Source organism: Anopheles moucheti, chromosome 3 (assembly GCF_943734755.1).
Source record: "Anopheles moucheti chromosome 3, idAnoMoucSN_F20_07, whole genome shotgun sequence".
NCBI classification, from domain to species: Eukaryota; Metazoa; Arthropoda; class Insecta; order Diptera; family Culicidae; genus Anopheles; species Anopheles moucheti.
Genome location: NC_069141.1, coordinates 23,892,186 through 23,904,728, shown reverse-complemented (window position 1 = coordinate 23,904,728; position 12,543 = coordinate 23,892,186). Strand labels below are relative to the sequence as shown.

At 43.5% G+C, this 12,543-nt stretch overlaps 2 protein-coding genes across 3 annotated transcripts in view; one reads left to right on the top strand and one right to left on the bottom strand.

Annotated features, from left to right (window-relative positions):
* LOC128301222 (6-phosphofructo-2-kinase/fructose-2,6-bisphosphatase-like) overlaps positions 1-12,543 on the top strand; it is a 62,129-nt gene that overhangs the window by 8,425 nt on the left and 41,161 nt on the right. The window contains exon 2 of one of the 2 annotated variants that reach the window (XM_053037594.1): positions 8,314-8,334. The exons of the other annotated variant lie outside the window; for it this stretch is intronic. Coding sequence (XP_052893554.1) covers positions 8,314-8,334 — 21 coding nt within the window. The remainder of the gene's footprint in view (positions 1-8,313; positions 8,335-12,543) is intronic. 2 annotated transcript variants of the gene reach the window in all.
* LOC128301223 (alpha-N-acetylgalactosaminidase) overlaps positions 1-12,543 on the bottom strand; it is a 44,966-nt gene that overhangs the window by 2,603 nt on the left and 29,820 nt on the right. Inside the window, exon 2 of the mRNA XM_053037596.1 lies at positions 5,829-6,087. Coding sequence (XP_052893556.1) covers positions 5,829-6,031 — 203 coding nt within the window. The 5' untranslated portion in view covers positions 6,032-6,087. The remainder of the gene's footprint in view (positions 1-5,828; positions 6,088-12,543) is intronic.

Below are 12,543 nucleotides of genomic sequence, written 5' to 3'. Positions count from 1 at the left end.
TTTCCTTTTTCCAAACCTGGAACAACTGATTCCCATTTTTCAATGACATTGTAGAACTGTACAGTCAAGTCACGCAACATGCAAATGTAAACTAAGCGAAGGGTGCACAGCAATCTTCTGATGATTTGTGGACTGCCTACGGCATTTGTCCACATCAGCAAGAGTGTTGGCGGTTCGTGATTTCCTGGATCCCCATCAGTCGATCTCCTCACGGGCATAAGCTACACTGTAGGTCAACTAACCTTTACTGTGTGTTATACACCAATCCAATTGATTTTGCCTCTATCCCTTCGGCTTCCTTTTCGAGAGCAGCTTAGAGAGAATGACATGTACACATAGTGACATAGTGACCACAGTGACTGGTACGACACAACCCACCATCCATTGGCGGCGTAGAACCGATGACCCAGTTTAACCTAAATACAGTGACCGCAGCACAAGCCACTCGATCTTCTATCCATGTTCGTGTTAAAATCTTGCAAATGACACGATCTTGGAAGAGGACATCGACGTGACGTCGATGCCCCCGTAGGGCAACATCCAGCAGAAGCGCTGCGGTGCGATGAAGCGCATACTGCGGACAAAGAAGCGTTTGATCGATCGACACGATAGCACTTCGCGCATTAACGCTGGCTTAGAGGATCATCCCTATTTCCAGATGGTGCTTGAGAAGGAGATTGGAGTCATCTCGCCATGATCACAACGAACACGAAGCAAAGGGGTTAACAATCGATTGAAAATAAGCAATATTGTTATATTCAATTTATCTACGGCACCTTGCTTCCAATAACGTCGCGGCGGGTCGTCGTTATCGAAATGGCCTTAAGGGATTGGCTCGCAAAACAATCGAAGCGATCGAATCTGTTGAAGCATTTTGAAAAGCAACGGTATCGTGGTGGTATCGTGGTTTTAAATAGTGCTCTTCGATGGATTATGATGAAACGACCAGCATAAAGCGAGGGCCTTGTACGTCCTTGTTAAAGAAGATTTTACATGACTTTTTTTTGTTCGCTTAGATGAACGTTCCCATCCAAAGAAAGGTGGATGGAAATATTGGAATTGGAAGTGCTTAGATAGGAAGGTTGTTTCTTTGGGCATTGAGATAAGTTTGTGAGCTAATTAAATATACCCTTTGGCGACATGCGAATGATTTAAGGTTTTTAGTTGTAGCATTAAACACACAACATTATGTCTGTGGCGCAGTTTTAGCTTTAATCTGTTCTGAACAACGCAAAACATCCTAAATTTGTCCAAAGGTTAGATCATAAATTAATAACAAAATGTGGAAAACATTCTGTTGCTTATGAATATTTGCATCCGCTACCTTTTATTGGTTCATAAATTGATTTATGAACTGAAGGCGAACATGTTTTTCATATGTTTAACTTTAAGTTGTTTAATTTAATTGTTTGATTTCTTTGAAACAAGAGTAACATTTCATGGATGATAAAGAGGAATGCGACCTATTCTGCCTTTTGTAGGTCAAGCATATTCAGTAAATGTTCCGTCAACTTCCTTGCTTTTCGCCTGATCTTGATCTAATTTAAATGACGTTGACTCAAGTGAACTTATCCCATGCCATTGGGGGTTTCTAGCGTGAAGCATTTCTCAACGCTCCTCAGGCACGTTTGGGTGTACTTTGGTAGCGTCTAGTGTGTTGTCAACCCGCTGTTGAACCGGGCAATAACTCTTCCTAAACATAAACACTTCATCGCGTGAGGAACGCATGTTTACACTTTGGTCGCTCCTTCTCTCTCTCCACTGTAAACTGCCCGAACGACAGTTTCATTGGCGCGTGCAAAAACCACCCGATGCTGTGAAGATTGTCACCGGGAAGGTGTTCGCCCGGGTGACCATTTTGGTGGTGATCAAAAATTGTTAAATTTAATTGACATGAGTACGATCGAGCACGAACACGAAACCCTTCACGTGTCGATGGAAGGGAACGTTAGAGAAAACATCGATCGGTAACATCGTGGTGTAGTCGCGCACTCCCGCCGGGGCCGATAATTATGCTCATTATGCAAATGAGCGACCATTTCCTAAAGCCGTTGCTACGAAAGGGTTTGCACGATGCCTTTGGCGCGTTTGGTCACCCAGCGACTGCGGGTGTCCCGATGCGTCCCGGTGAATGTCCGAGGAAGCAATTATCTTCCGTCAGGGCAACCCACGCCTGCCTCAAGCTGGGGTCAATCAAGCGAACACCGAATAATCGGAACAGCACACGTAATCCTCCACATCTTGGCGGAGCTCAGAATGCATACGCAACGCGGGAGGATACGAGTCGTTAGATGACTTCAATTATAAAGTTTGTTGCCAAATGCGATTCCCTCTCTTCCCTGTAGGTTGAGAAATTGGAAAGGACCCAATAAAATGATATTTGCCTCCAGAATTCGTGCCCAGACGTGCGGATGTCGTTGCGGAGTACTTCTTCTCAAGTTGCCAAGCGCGAGCGGCAAAATCCGGTGGAAACGTGACCACGGGGTGGTGATCGATTCGGTGCTACCATCTCACGAACTGATCGATCGATCTTGAGGTAGAATGCGCGTCACAAACTAAATTGCCGCATATGCAGCATCGTTTTGGGGAACTCTTGTATTCTCCCTCTGCAAGTTCTCGTGACATTACTGAGATATTCCGTGGAAGTTTAGTGAAAGTATAACAATAATTAGAAGTTGCTTAACAAACGAGTATGAGGAGCAGATGAATTTAAGGGATCTATAATGACTGTCTATTACGACACGTTAAATTCAATCCACTACTTTACCTTCCTAACTTATACCACCAATTCGAAATTCTTGTTGAGGTATTTGTATGTTTTGTCCAACTTTTGCTCATGTAGGGTAGTAGCATTTTGAGCTACATCCTAACGTTCCTCCTTAGCTTGATGTGCCAACAATATCATTCCCAGGTGTTTTAATTGGCATCACAATGCTCATCAATTTGGATGCGATGACCCCCACACGCTTTAGTTTGTCAGTTGAGTGAGTTTTATGAATGATGTTGGTTTTGACTTGACCATCTGATGGCTGACGAGCTAAACTGGAGCGCAGCGTACAGCGTTGTCCGGACATACATCGTTTTGTAATGCAAACACACACACGGCTAGATTGGGCAACGAAGCTTTGGCTACGGGTCAGAATAATTGTCTGCCGATGCTTTCGTAATTTTGTTTGTTTGTGACACTCAAATCCGCATTACAACACACGTGAGCGTTCGGTGGCTTCAGCTCGGCCACTGATCTGATTTATTGATCTGGCAAGAAGGCGGCTTACAAGCGTACACGATTGGCACGATTCTCAGTCCATTTATCGTACACAGGGGGGGTTGCCGCGGGAAGAACGCTTTTTGGCTTGTGTTTGCGTGCGATCTTTAACGCAACCGGAACGTGTGCGCAAAGAAGTCGTTACGTAAGGGTGGTGAGAAAGGTCACCAGTGCGGAATGTTGAGCCCCGCTCGGACGAAACCGGCGTGGAGAGTGGGAGGCACTCCTTCTAGTGCGAGTGAAAGATGCTGCCCAACAATGGACCCTTAAAGTGTGTTACTTTTTTCGGGATTTCCATTACCCGCAAATCGTGCACAAAGTATTATGTCTTAGCAATTGCATCGATTTTAACTCGCATAAATGTTAACCCGCGAGTAAGTGACGGGGGTTTTTTTTGTGTGTGTATGTATTAAGTGGTCCAAACGAAACCATTCTCTGGAGCGTTCCTTTTCTTTTATTTCATCCCCCTACAGCTTATGCAACAATCGATCAATAAAAATTAAATTACGCTTGCATCTGCCTGCAGCACCTTAGAGCGCGGGTAACATGGCTGGTTCTCCTTTGCTTTGCTTAAAAACCATAAATGCAGAAAATGGTTTAGAAGTTTTTCACACACATTTTGCATCCCGGAGGCGAATGCGACGTTACGACGGGGCCCGGACAGTGTTGCAGCGGTCATAAAGAAACGCATAATATGAAGGGACCGTTTTGTCGTGACGCTACCGGAGGCTGATGCTAAATCCGGTAGGCAACGTTTCAACGGTGCTGACCTTTTTTTCCCCCTTTTTACTCGGTTGGCGCTGACTGCATGTCAGGAGGATGGCGAAAGGGGAAGACTTATCGAACGGCGAATGATGAACTGCTTTTGGCTTACGAAGCAAAACGATCATAAGCTGTGCGATCTGTTGCCTGTTTTTATCGTAAATAATCTATCGCGGTGGATGGATAATAATCAAGCCGATTGATGGAATATTAGCTATTTTCTTTGATTGATGGTTTGCTAAACAAATATCTCGTTCCTTTGTTTGTGATTATTGTGTACACCTGACCATCATAAAAAAATCATTTTTAATAAATTTAGAACGGTTATGACAATAATTTAATATTGAAATTGTAAACGAACAGTTAAATAGATTTTTTGCATGTAATTAACAATTAATAACGTATGTTTTACGGCTTTTTTTTGGGATCCCTTTTTACTACTAAAACATTTGGCAGAATTCATCCGTTGACAGAACATTTGAAGCGATCTGGACCATTAGGCACTTGAGTTACAGTTCCTTTTCATTTGCAACTTTTCATTCGATCTTATATTATAATAAATAAAGATTTTAACGGAGAAGTCTAAAGAGTGGCCGATAGTACTAGAAGGAGTTTCTATGAAAGAAATTTGCTTTCTCACTGCTTTGGTGAAATCGGTAAAAATTTGATTGAATTGCACTGAAAAAAGTTCCATCGGGCCCAAGAGTTTAGAATGACCTTTTCTCGCCTCGAACGACGGAACTATACTTATTTGTGGATTCTAAGTCACGTCCTAACGGTAGACGAATATATTCAATTTGAAAGGTTTGAACAACGTGTGCAACATTGTTTGGGATCGCTTTTCATTGAATGATTCATTGATTGAAACGCAATGGAAATATAATTCTGTGTTCACTTTAATTGGACAATTTCAGGCAGAAAAATACTGTAAGTTTCATTCCGCTAAACGCAACGTGCACATTAGCAACCGTACTTTCACTTTCCACCGAGAAATAGAAAGAAGCGGATAGCAGTGGGTCAACACAAACCTCCATAGAGACGAAGACGAGCCAAGACCAAGAGGGGCTAAAGTTGTGCATCGTAAATCATCGGTGCAACTGACCGACTCCTGCGCCAGCAAGCTGATCGCAAATTCATGGCCACGGACGTGGAAATTGCGCAACTGTAACGGTGCAAAACAACGAAACCTCGATGCCTCTATTGCTGAAGGTGCTTTCCAACGGTGCGTCCTCCGTGAACTGAACCAATCAATAAAAATTGAACGAAAGCAAAAGTTTATCCACCAAATTCGCTCATCTTGCAAATGGTGGTTGTAAATAGTGGTGCATAAAACAACACAACGCAACACTTCGGTGGTAAATGGTTTTCTTTTGGCGTTGATACACGACTCGGGTGGCCTTTCTTATTTATGCAGCGTTGAAGCTATATTTGCCTTGGTGGCGAACTAATTTGAGACAAGGAATTGGGTGTGCCGAAGCCCGGTAAAGTTCCTGTGCTTTAGCGCTGCCCACCAACCCCCTGAGGGGTTTCCGTGAAAAACCCTCACGTGATGATCGTGCACCGATTGACTTGCATGTTGCCTTTTCCATACGATAGCACGTGCCATGAGGCGTTTACAGGCGTTTTTTTTATAAAGCACCTTTAAATGAGTGTGATTTTGGTGCTTTGAGCTGGCAAAACACAAAATGTTAAGTCGTGCAAGATGAAATCAATGAACGATATAGTTTTTTTTTTTGTACAAACTAAAACATATTCAACGCAAAGTTTGTGTTTTGAGAAACGAAATGTTTAAGTGGCTCACCTGATACAGTTCTCCGGATCACCCTCGCAGTCCGTATTGCAGCGGAAGCGTTCCCATGAAAGCCATCCCATGGGCGGTGTTCTCGCGAGTCCGTTTTCGAGACTGTAGATGCAAACCGGCAACACGGCAATGCAGAGAACGGTGGCTAGCAGCATGGCAGCACGCATCGCCGCTGTCCCTCCTTTACTTTTACGCTGTGTCATTTTATGTGGATGAACGTTTATCGGACGAGCTGCACAAAACAAGGTTGAATATCAATCTGAAATGATACAAAAAAGTTTCTTGATTAGATAAAATGTGCGAAATAAAAATGTGCTGTAACATGGTTGACATTTGCTCTAAAATATCATGCTATAAAATACAAACATGTTTAGTATTCATAAGTAATATAATTTAAACCAAGAAATATTGCCTTAGAGATCTGATTTAATTGAAAAAAATACAGGATTTAAGCAAAAAGTATATCGTTTTAACCGTACCATAAAACAGGTCAAGCTAATCTTTTTTATAGCACAATCTCAGTAGCGAATTTAAGGCGATTTTGATTTCTACAGTTTTAAATAGATTATAAATCTCTACCGATTTTCACGTTTTTTGGATGGATTTATTGTGTCCGGTTTGTATATGGCTACGGGCGAACTTTCGATCAAGGTCACTTATTTGCATAATTCACCAAAACTGCAGTGTTCTTTGCCATGAGTCACAAATATAATAAATAAGCAACGCTGAAACTAATGTAGTGCCGTAACGTACAAAATTCCATCCGGATTCTTCAACCACACGCAGGACTTGATTATCTACCTGTTGGGGGTAGGCAGAAGTCTAGGAAAACCTCGGAGTCCTCGAAGAAAATTTATACATAAAAATTGAAATTTAGATATAAAAAAAGATCTTTTTATCCAAGTCGCCATAATGACTCCTGACATCGTGCACCTTTAATGTGGTTGTAAAATAAATCCAATTACTGGATTGAGATGGAATCAAAATTCATTTCAATTTACGTTAATTATATTGCATTAAATATCTACAGCACGAGCGTTACACACTCGTTGCCCCACACATAACCAGGAAAAACATCTGGCCACGGACCGGCGAACATGGCAGCGGGCAACCATAATGAGATGTTGGGTGAAATGATAAACAATTTGCCAGAGCACTTGGAACCTACACGAAACCACCCCCGTGGAGGTGGAAGTAGTGTGGGCAAGGCGAATTCATATATTGGTAGTAGGTGTTGAATATTAGCGCTTGATGATTATACTTCATTAGACATTATGCAATCGTATGTGATAGCACCCCCAAGTGGCCTAGCGACACAACAAGTCCACTGTACGATACCTTTCCCGTGCTTTAAATGATCGAACGTGAGAGATTTGGAGAAAAGCAGCAGAAAGTATACAGACGTCTAGTCGCTGGGCGAGATACGCTACAATTTTGCAATGTTCCTGCAAGCTGTCAGCACACCGTACGATACCGGATACATCAAAGAGCAGCAGTTGATTAGTTAGACACCGACGTATCGATCACCTCCGAGCACACGCCCTCCCCACACGGGTAATAACGGGTGTAATAAACAATTCCCGCGGGTCAGCAATTCGCTCATAAATCGTCTCCAGTGTGACCGAGACCCGCCGTGAATGTGTCATGATCGATCGACATGATTAACTCTTATGCTCTCCCGGTTACGATCTGCACGGTGATGGGTATAATTTGAATACAATGCAGAAATAAAGTAGTTCCCGGATGGCGATCACATCGACATCAATCACTTGCCTTAACACCGGTTCACCCACCACTTGGGGCTCGCCTTTGAGATTTATTTTAGCGTAACAAAAAGGCGTAGATCGGAAGGTTTGATGTTAGCGCTTGTTATTTGTGTGTTGCTTTTTTCTTCTACACATCATTGCCTACCGGCTGTCACGAAAGTACACAGAACGGTTTGTAATTTGATCTATGAGGCCAATTGTGTTAAATCCACCCAGTTTCACGCTGCAATCAGACAAGAAAAGGAAGGAACTCTAAAGCTACTAAAAGGACATATTAACCGATGTTTAGAGCAAAATGGACCTGTTTTATGGGTAATGGAAGTCTGGCAAAAGCTATAGAAAAGCTGACGAAGGAGTTATTAATTCGTTAGATATCCTTCTACCAAGAGCAGTCACGAGATACTTGTTAGTTGAGATTTATCACTCAGGTTATTAAGGTACATAAAGTAAACAATTGATACCCGTCTATAATTATGAAGATATAAACTATAAAACTGTAAAACTGGTGTGCTAAATTAAAGCTTTACAAAGACTCAACCTTGTATCGGGTACTTTGCGTTGTCCTTGAGTTTACTCCTCGTCTAAATCACCGGAGAAGCGCACCGCTCTCGTTAAGCTTCAATTTGACCCAGTCCTTGCTTTTTATCACTTTGCCATCGTGTCCACTCTCGTCCAAACGCCAACACTAATGATACATCTCTTTCCCTTGTTCGTTTCAGGCAAAAATGGCATCAATGAAGGTGAGTCAACACTAATCGCCACCAGATTAGTCACCTCGAACTCTTCGAGCTCGCCGGCCCCCCTTCCATGTTCTTGCCATGCCCATCCAAGTGGTCCAATTCTTGGCCATCTCGAAAGGAACCTCCCTCCGGCATGTGAGCTTTCGGCTCAAGATCATCTCAAGAGCAGCTCCATTTTGTAAAGGTAATTTTTCTGCCCTCGAGCAAAATTACCGTTCGAATCGTTTGTACGAAATCGGATCATGCCCGTTTGTGTGTGTGTGTGTGTGAGCGTGTGGTGCAAGTATGATCCGCCCAAGCGCCGGATGGAAGACGGCACATCGAGTTAGCCGAAGGTCAGTAGTGTTGGAGTGCGTTATTTGTCGAAAGGATGGCAATGATTAGAGCTGACTTTGATGCGGACAGCGATACGGAATATCGATGTACCTTGAACTTTTACCGGACGGTTTACGCTGTACGGTCGTGGTACGGTTGTCTGAGGCCCATCCGTGAGCCGCGAGCCTTCGTACACATCCCACACCACGCCATTCGTCGTGGGAAATTGTGAAACAGTTAGATGTGGAGCGGTTGTCGGGTGGTTCGCTTTATGAGGCCTCTAATAGCCTGAAATTATAACACTCTCACGCCCCGCACTAAAGCAACACAAGAAAAAAAAAATACAACATGTACCATGGTCGCCCGGCTAAGGCGTTCCGAACATCCCGTGGTCTTCTCAGGCGAGTAAATTGTCCGTACATCCAGCGTACATTGATTATTTGCTCGGCGACTGGTGTCTTTTCGGTGTTTGGTGGCACGCCTCGTTTTTGTGAGCAGTGTGCAATCTGTGCAATTGGAATATGGTGGCGCTACCGGGGAGGAACGATAGCTCGATTGTGACATTTGGATCAATCGGTCGGAGCGCGCACGGAGGGTCACAAGAAAGGGAACCATTTAGGATGTAGGTATATAGCACCGTCTGAGAAGCACTGGGCACTGACATTTGAGCCGGCTGGGAAGGGATCGGGTCGCACATAAATCATCGTCGAAGGTTTCTCATAAAAGGAAGTACGCATTCGGTATCGTATCCATCGACGGTATGCAATTAAGATGCGATGCTGAACGCGTGAAATCGCGTGCACTTGAAGTGGATTTAGCGGTTTTACACGGGAGGGTACGATTGGGGTAAGGCAAATCTAGTGCAACAAAGTGTTGCAAGCTGTAAATGGTGGCGCGAATGATTTGTAAGATCGCATCGTAAAGATTCGACCTCTGTAACTGTTGCATATGTCCGATGTAAAACAGTGATCAATATATTTGAAAGTTTATATATTTTAGAGCTGTTTCAGAATATGCGTTTTTCCAAGCCTTTCATGATCCTTATTGTTGATTTCCTAACTATCTGCTAAGATCATTCTCTATCTATTCACATTATATAATTTTTTTCTCTAGGTCATCCCAGATCGGTGACTTTACCACTAAGCCATCGAGCCATCCACATTTTTCGAAGCTAATGCTTTATAAAAATGACCATATACGTTCATTCTAAAGAACTTGATCTCAGTGGCAACAGATATTAAGAAGCCAAGAGGAAGTTGGCTGTGGCTTTGTCGATTATATAGTTCAGGTATAATCATCTTTAGCTTATTTGCTATCCATATTGTTTTGATTTATTCTGGATAATTATTTGCTTTGGGAATAGTTGTAAATTTTTTTTTTTATGAGAAAATTGAAGATCAGAAAAACTGGAGATAACTGGCCAATTTATGTTGAGTACAACATATTTCACTTAGTCTTAGGTCTTACTGGACGGGCATTAGTAAACAAAGAACAAGAGCAATAATTGAGGACACTGCACAGATGAAGTAGAAATGAGTGCAATTTACAGAACAATTACAATTCCATGCGCAATACGCATGCCAAACGCAATCCTACAGTTCTCAAGCGGCTGCATTTGCGCATTCTTGTTGGGGCGACCCAGAAGTTTGGCGGACAATATTGTCTGTCGAAACACCACCTACCCCGATAAAATCGCGACTGTACGGTACCAAACTGTTCACTATCAACAATGCGTACGATCGCATCGACGGGTGTCGGATGGAAGTGGATTAAGTAGAGCAGTAGGGGTGTGGCTCATGTTAAGATGCTTAAGAATTACGAGACCACACATACACACACACAGACACACACACACGATTTGCGTATGAATGATTGCGATATATCGCCGCACATGTTCACACATGGCTGTAGGCATACAGGAAGGAACCACAGTCACAAATCACAGCTCGTGTGTGTGCACATATCTTCCCTTACCGTAAACCATCCAATCTCTACAGACATTCTGCGGTGTGGTGGGTTATGTTTTCACTCCTGTTCTTCGGCACCCACCACCACGGTGAGATACAGCATAAAGCCATTGTGTTGCTGCATGCCGCACTCCACCTTTTTTCCTTCACATCTCAGGTTGGATGGTGAAAGAATCGGTAGTAGTGCACCGCTCGGTTGAGTAAGCAAAGTGGCAAAGTGCACCACATTTTCAACGGTTCGTTACGCCCTGTGGGAAGGAAGACACACACAGGAAGTTGCACATTACACACGATCGCCATGTAAACTGTCGAGCATAAACGGTTGGACGAATAATGGGCGATGAGCCGATTTGAATATGACTCCATTTGCAAATAATTTGACCACTTTTTGCAGTATTTCGGGAAGGAAAATGAGAGGGAAGATCAGCAATCAGACAGCAGATATTATTGTGTCTTTAAACGCCATTAAAGTGAGCGACATTATGATGATGAATTTCGATTACCAAACTTTGTGCCTGGGATGCCTGATGGAAGGCGTAACGCCTGGGAAAGGTTTACACCCGTATGTTTCGAGAATTGACTGAAAAACACGCAGCGAAACGATGTTACATTCGACTGCAAGCCAAACGCCGATTGCCGTCATCATCGTCCCGGCGGCACGTGGAGAGCAAATGGTCAAAGTTGTGGGCAATACCTTAACACGATTACCGCACACACACAGACCGCATGAATGGCGGCACAAAGTAATGGCTGACAGTAATTATCCTAATAAATAGCTTACTTGGTGTAGCGCGGCCGCCTCGCAGCGGCCTTACGAAGCTGGGCCCGGGAAGAGGGTGCAAACATGTAATTAGTATTGTTCCCACTCGAAAGTAGCGAGCATTAACAACAGGCGAGAAGAAATGTCAAAAACTGGAGCAACACGTATTTCAGTACGAAGGTTCTGGCCTAACGCGTCGGATGGGATTAGACCATCAACAAAGGGACACAAAGATGTCATTTATTGTATTTTATACTTCATTACAAAAGTGTTATTCCATTAGTAGTAGAGGTTGTTAAAAATCGTTAAGTGTAACACCGTTGCAAGCATTACTGGATTGATTGCAGTGCCGTTTTTTTTTCGTCCCCACCACACAGGAACAATAGAAAGTATGTTTGCAGGCGCACGCTTTCAGACGAATCGGATCCAAATCCACTCACATCGGTTTCTTTTTGCCCATACTCCGGACCATCTTGCCGATTGCTTCCAGTTCACACGAACTATTGCGCAATGGATAGGCGCTTGGGCGCGCATTCCGCCACCAATTCATCTCCCTTTCAAGCTTTCGCGTAAGAAGCGTGCCACATGAATAGTGTTTTGTTTTGGTCGGTACGCCATCACGAGCTGTCGATTCATTGGGATTTCGCGCGATTGCGGATCAAGTTCAAGCCAACGGTTCACGATGCGTTTGTTCCTGTGTGTCACAGAACACCGGTAGCTTAACGTCGGTGTCACATTTGACACACTTAGGTCAGTGGTTCGCCTGTTTTTTCGCTTTGCGAACGCGGGATCGTTAGCAAAAATTCAAATCCGCTAGGGCAAGCACCAGAAGCGCTTCTTGGCCATCGTGTTTTTTGGAATTGATCGTTCGTTAGCGCATAAGGGTTTTATTGTATTTCCCAACATATGGGTAAAAAGGTTGACATTCAAAATAGCAAAAGAGCAGCTGATCTGAAGACTAACGCCACACCGAACACGGGTCGACGTGGGACGAGAAAATGATGGTCTATATTCAACACAGCTGTGTGAGAACAGTTGAGTGAGTATATTGCGTTCGATGCCGATGTCCAAGAGGGAAGGAAGTGACCTTTTTTACATTGAATTGCAGACACGCTGACTGGACTGGTGTTTGGTGTTCTTTAATTAGCCCGCTCAAAGCTTAAATGT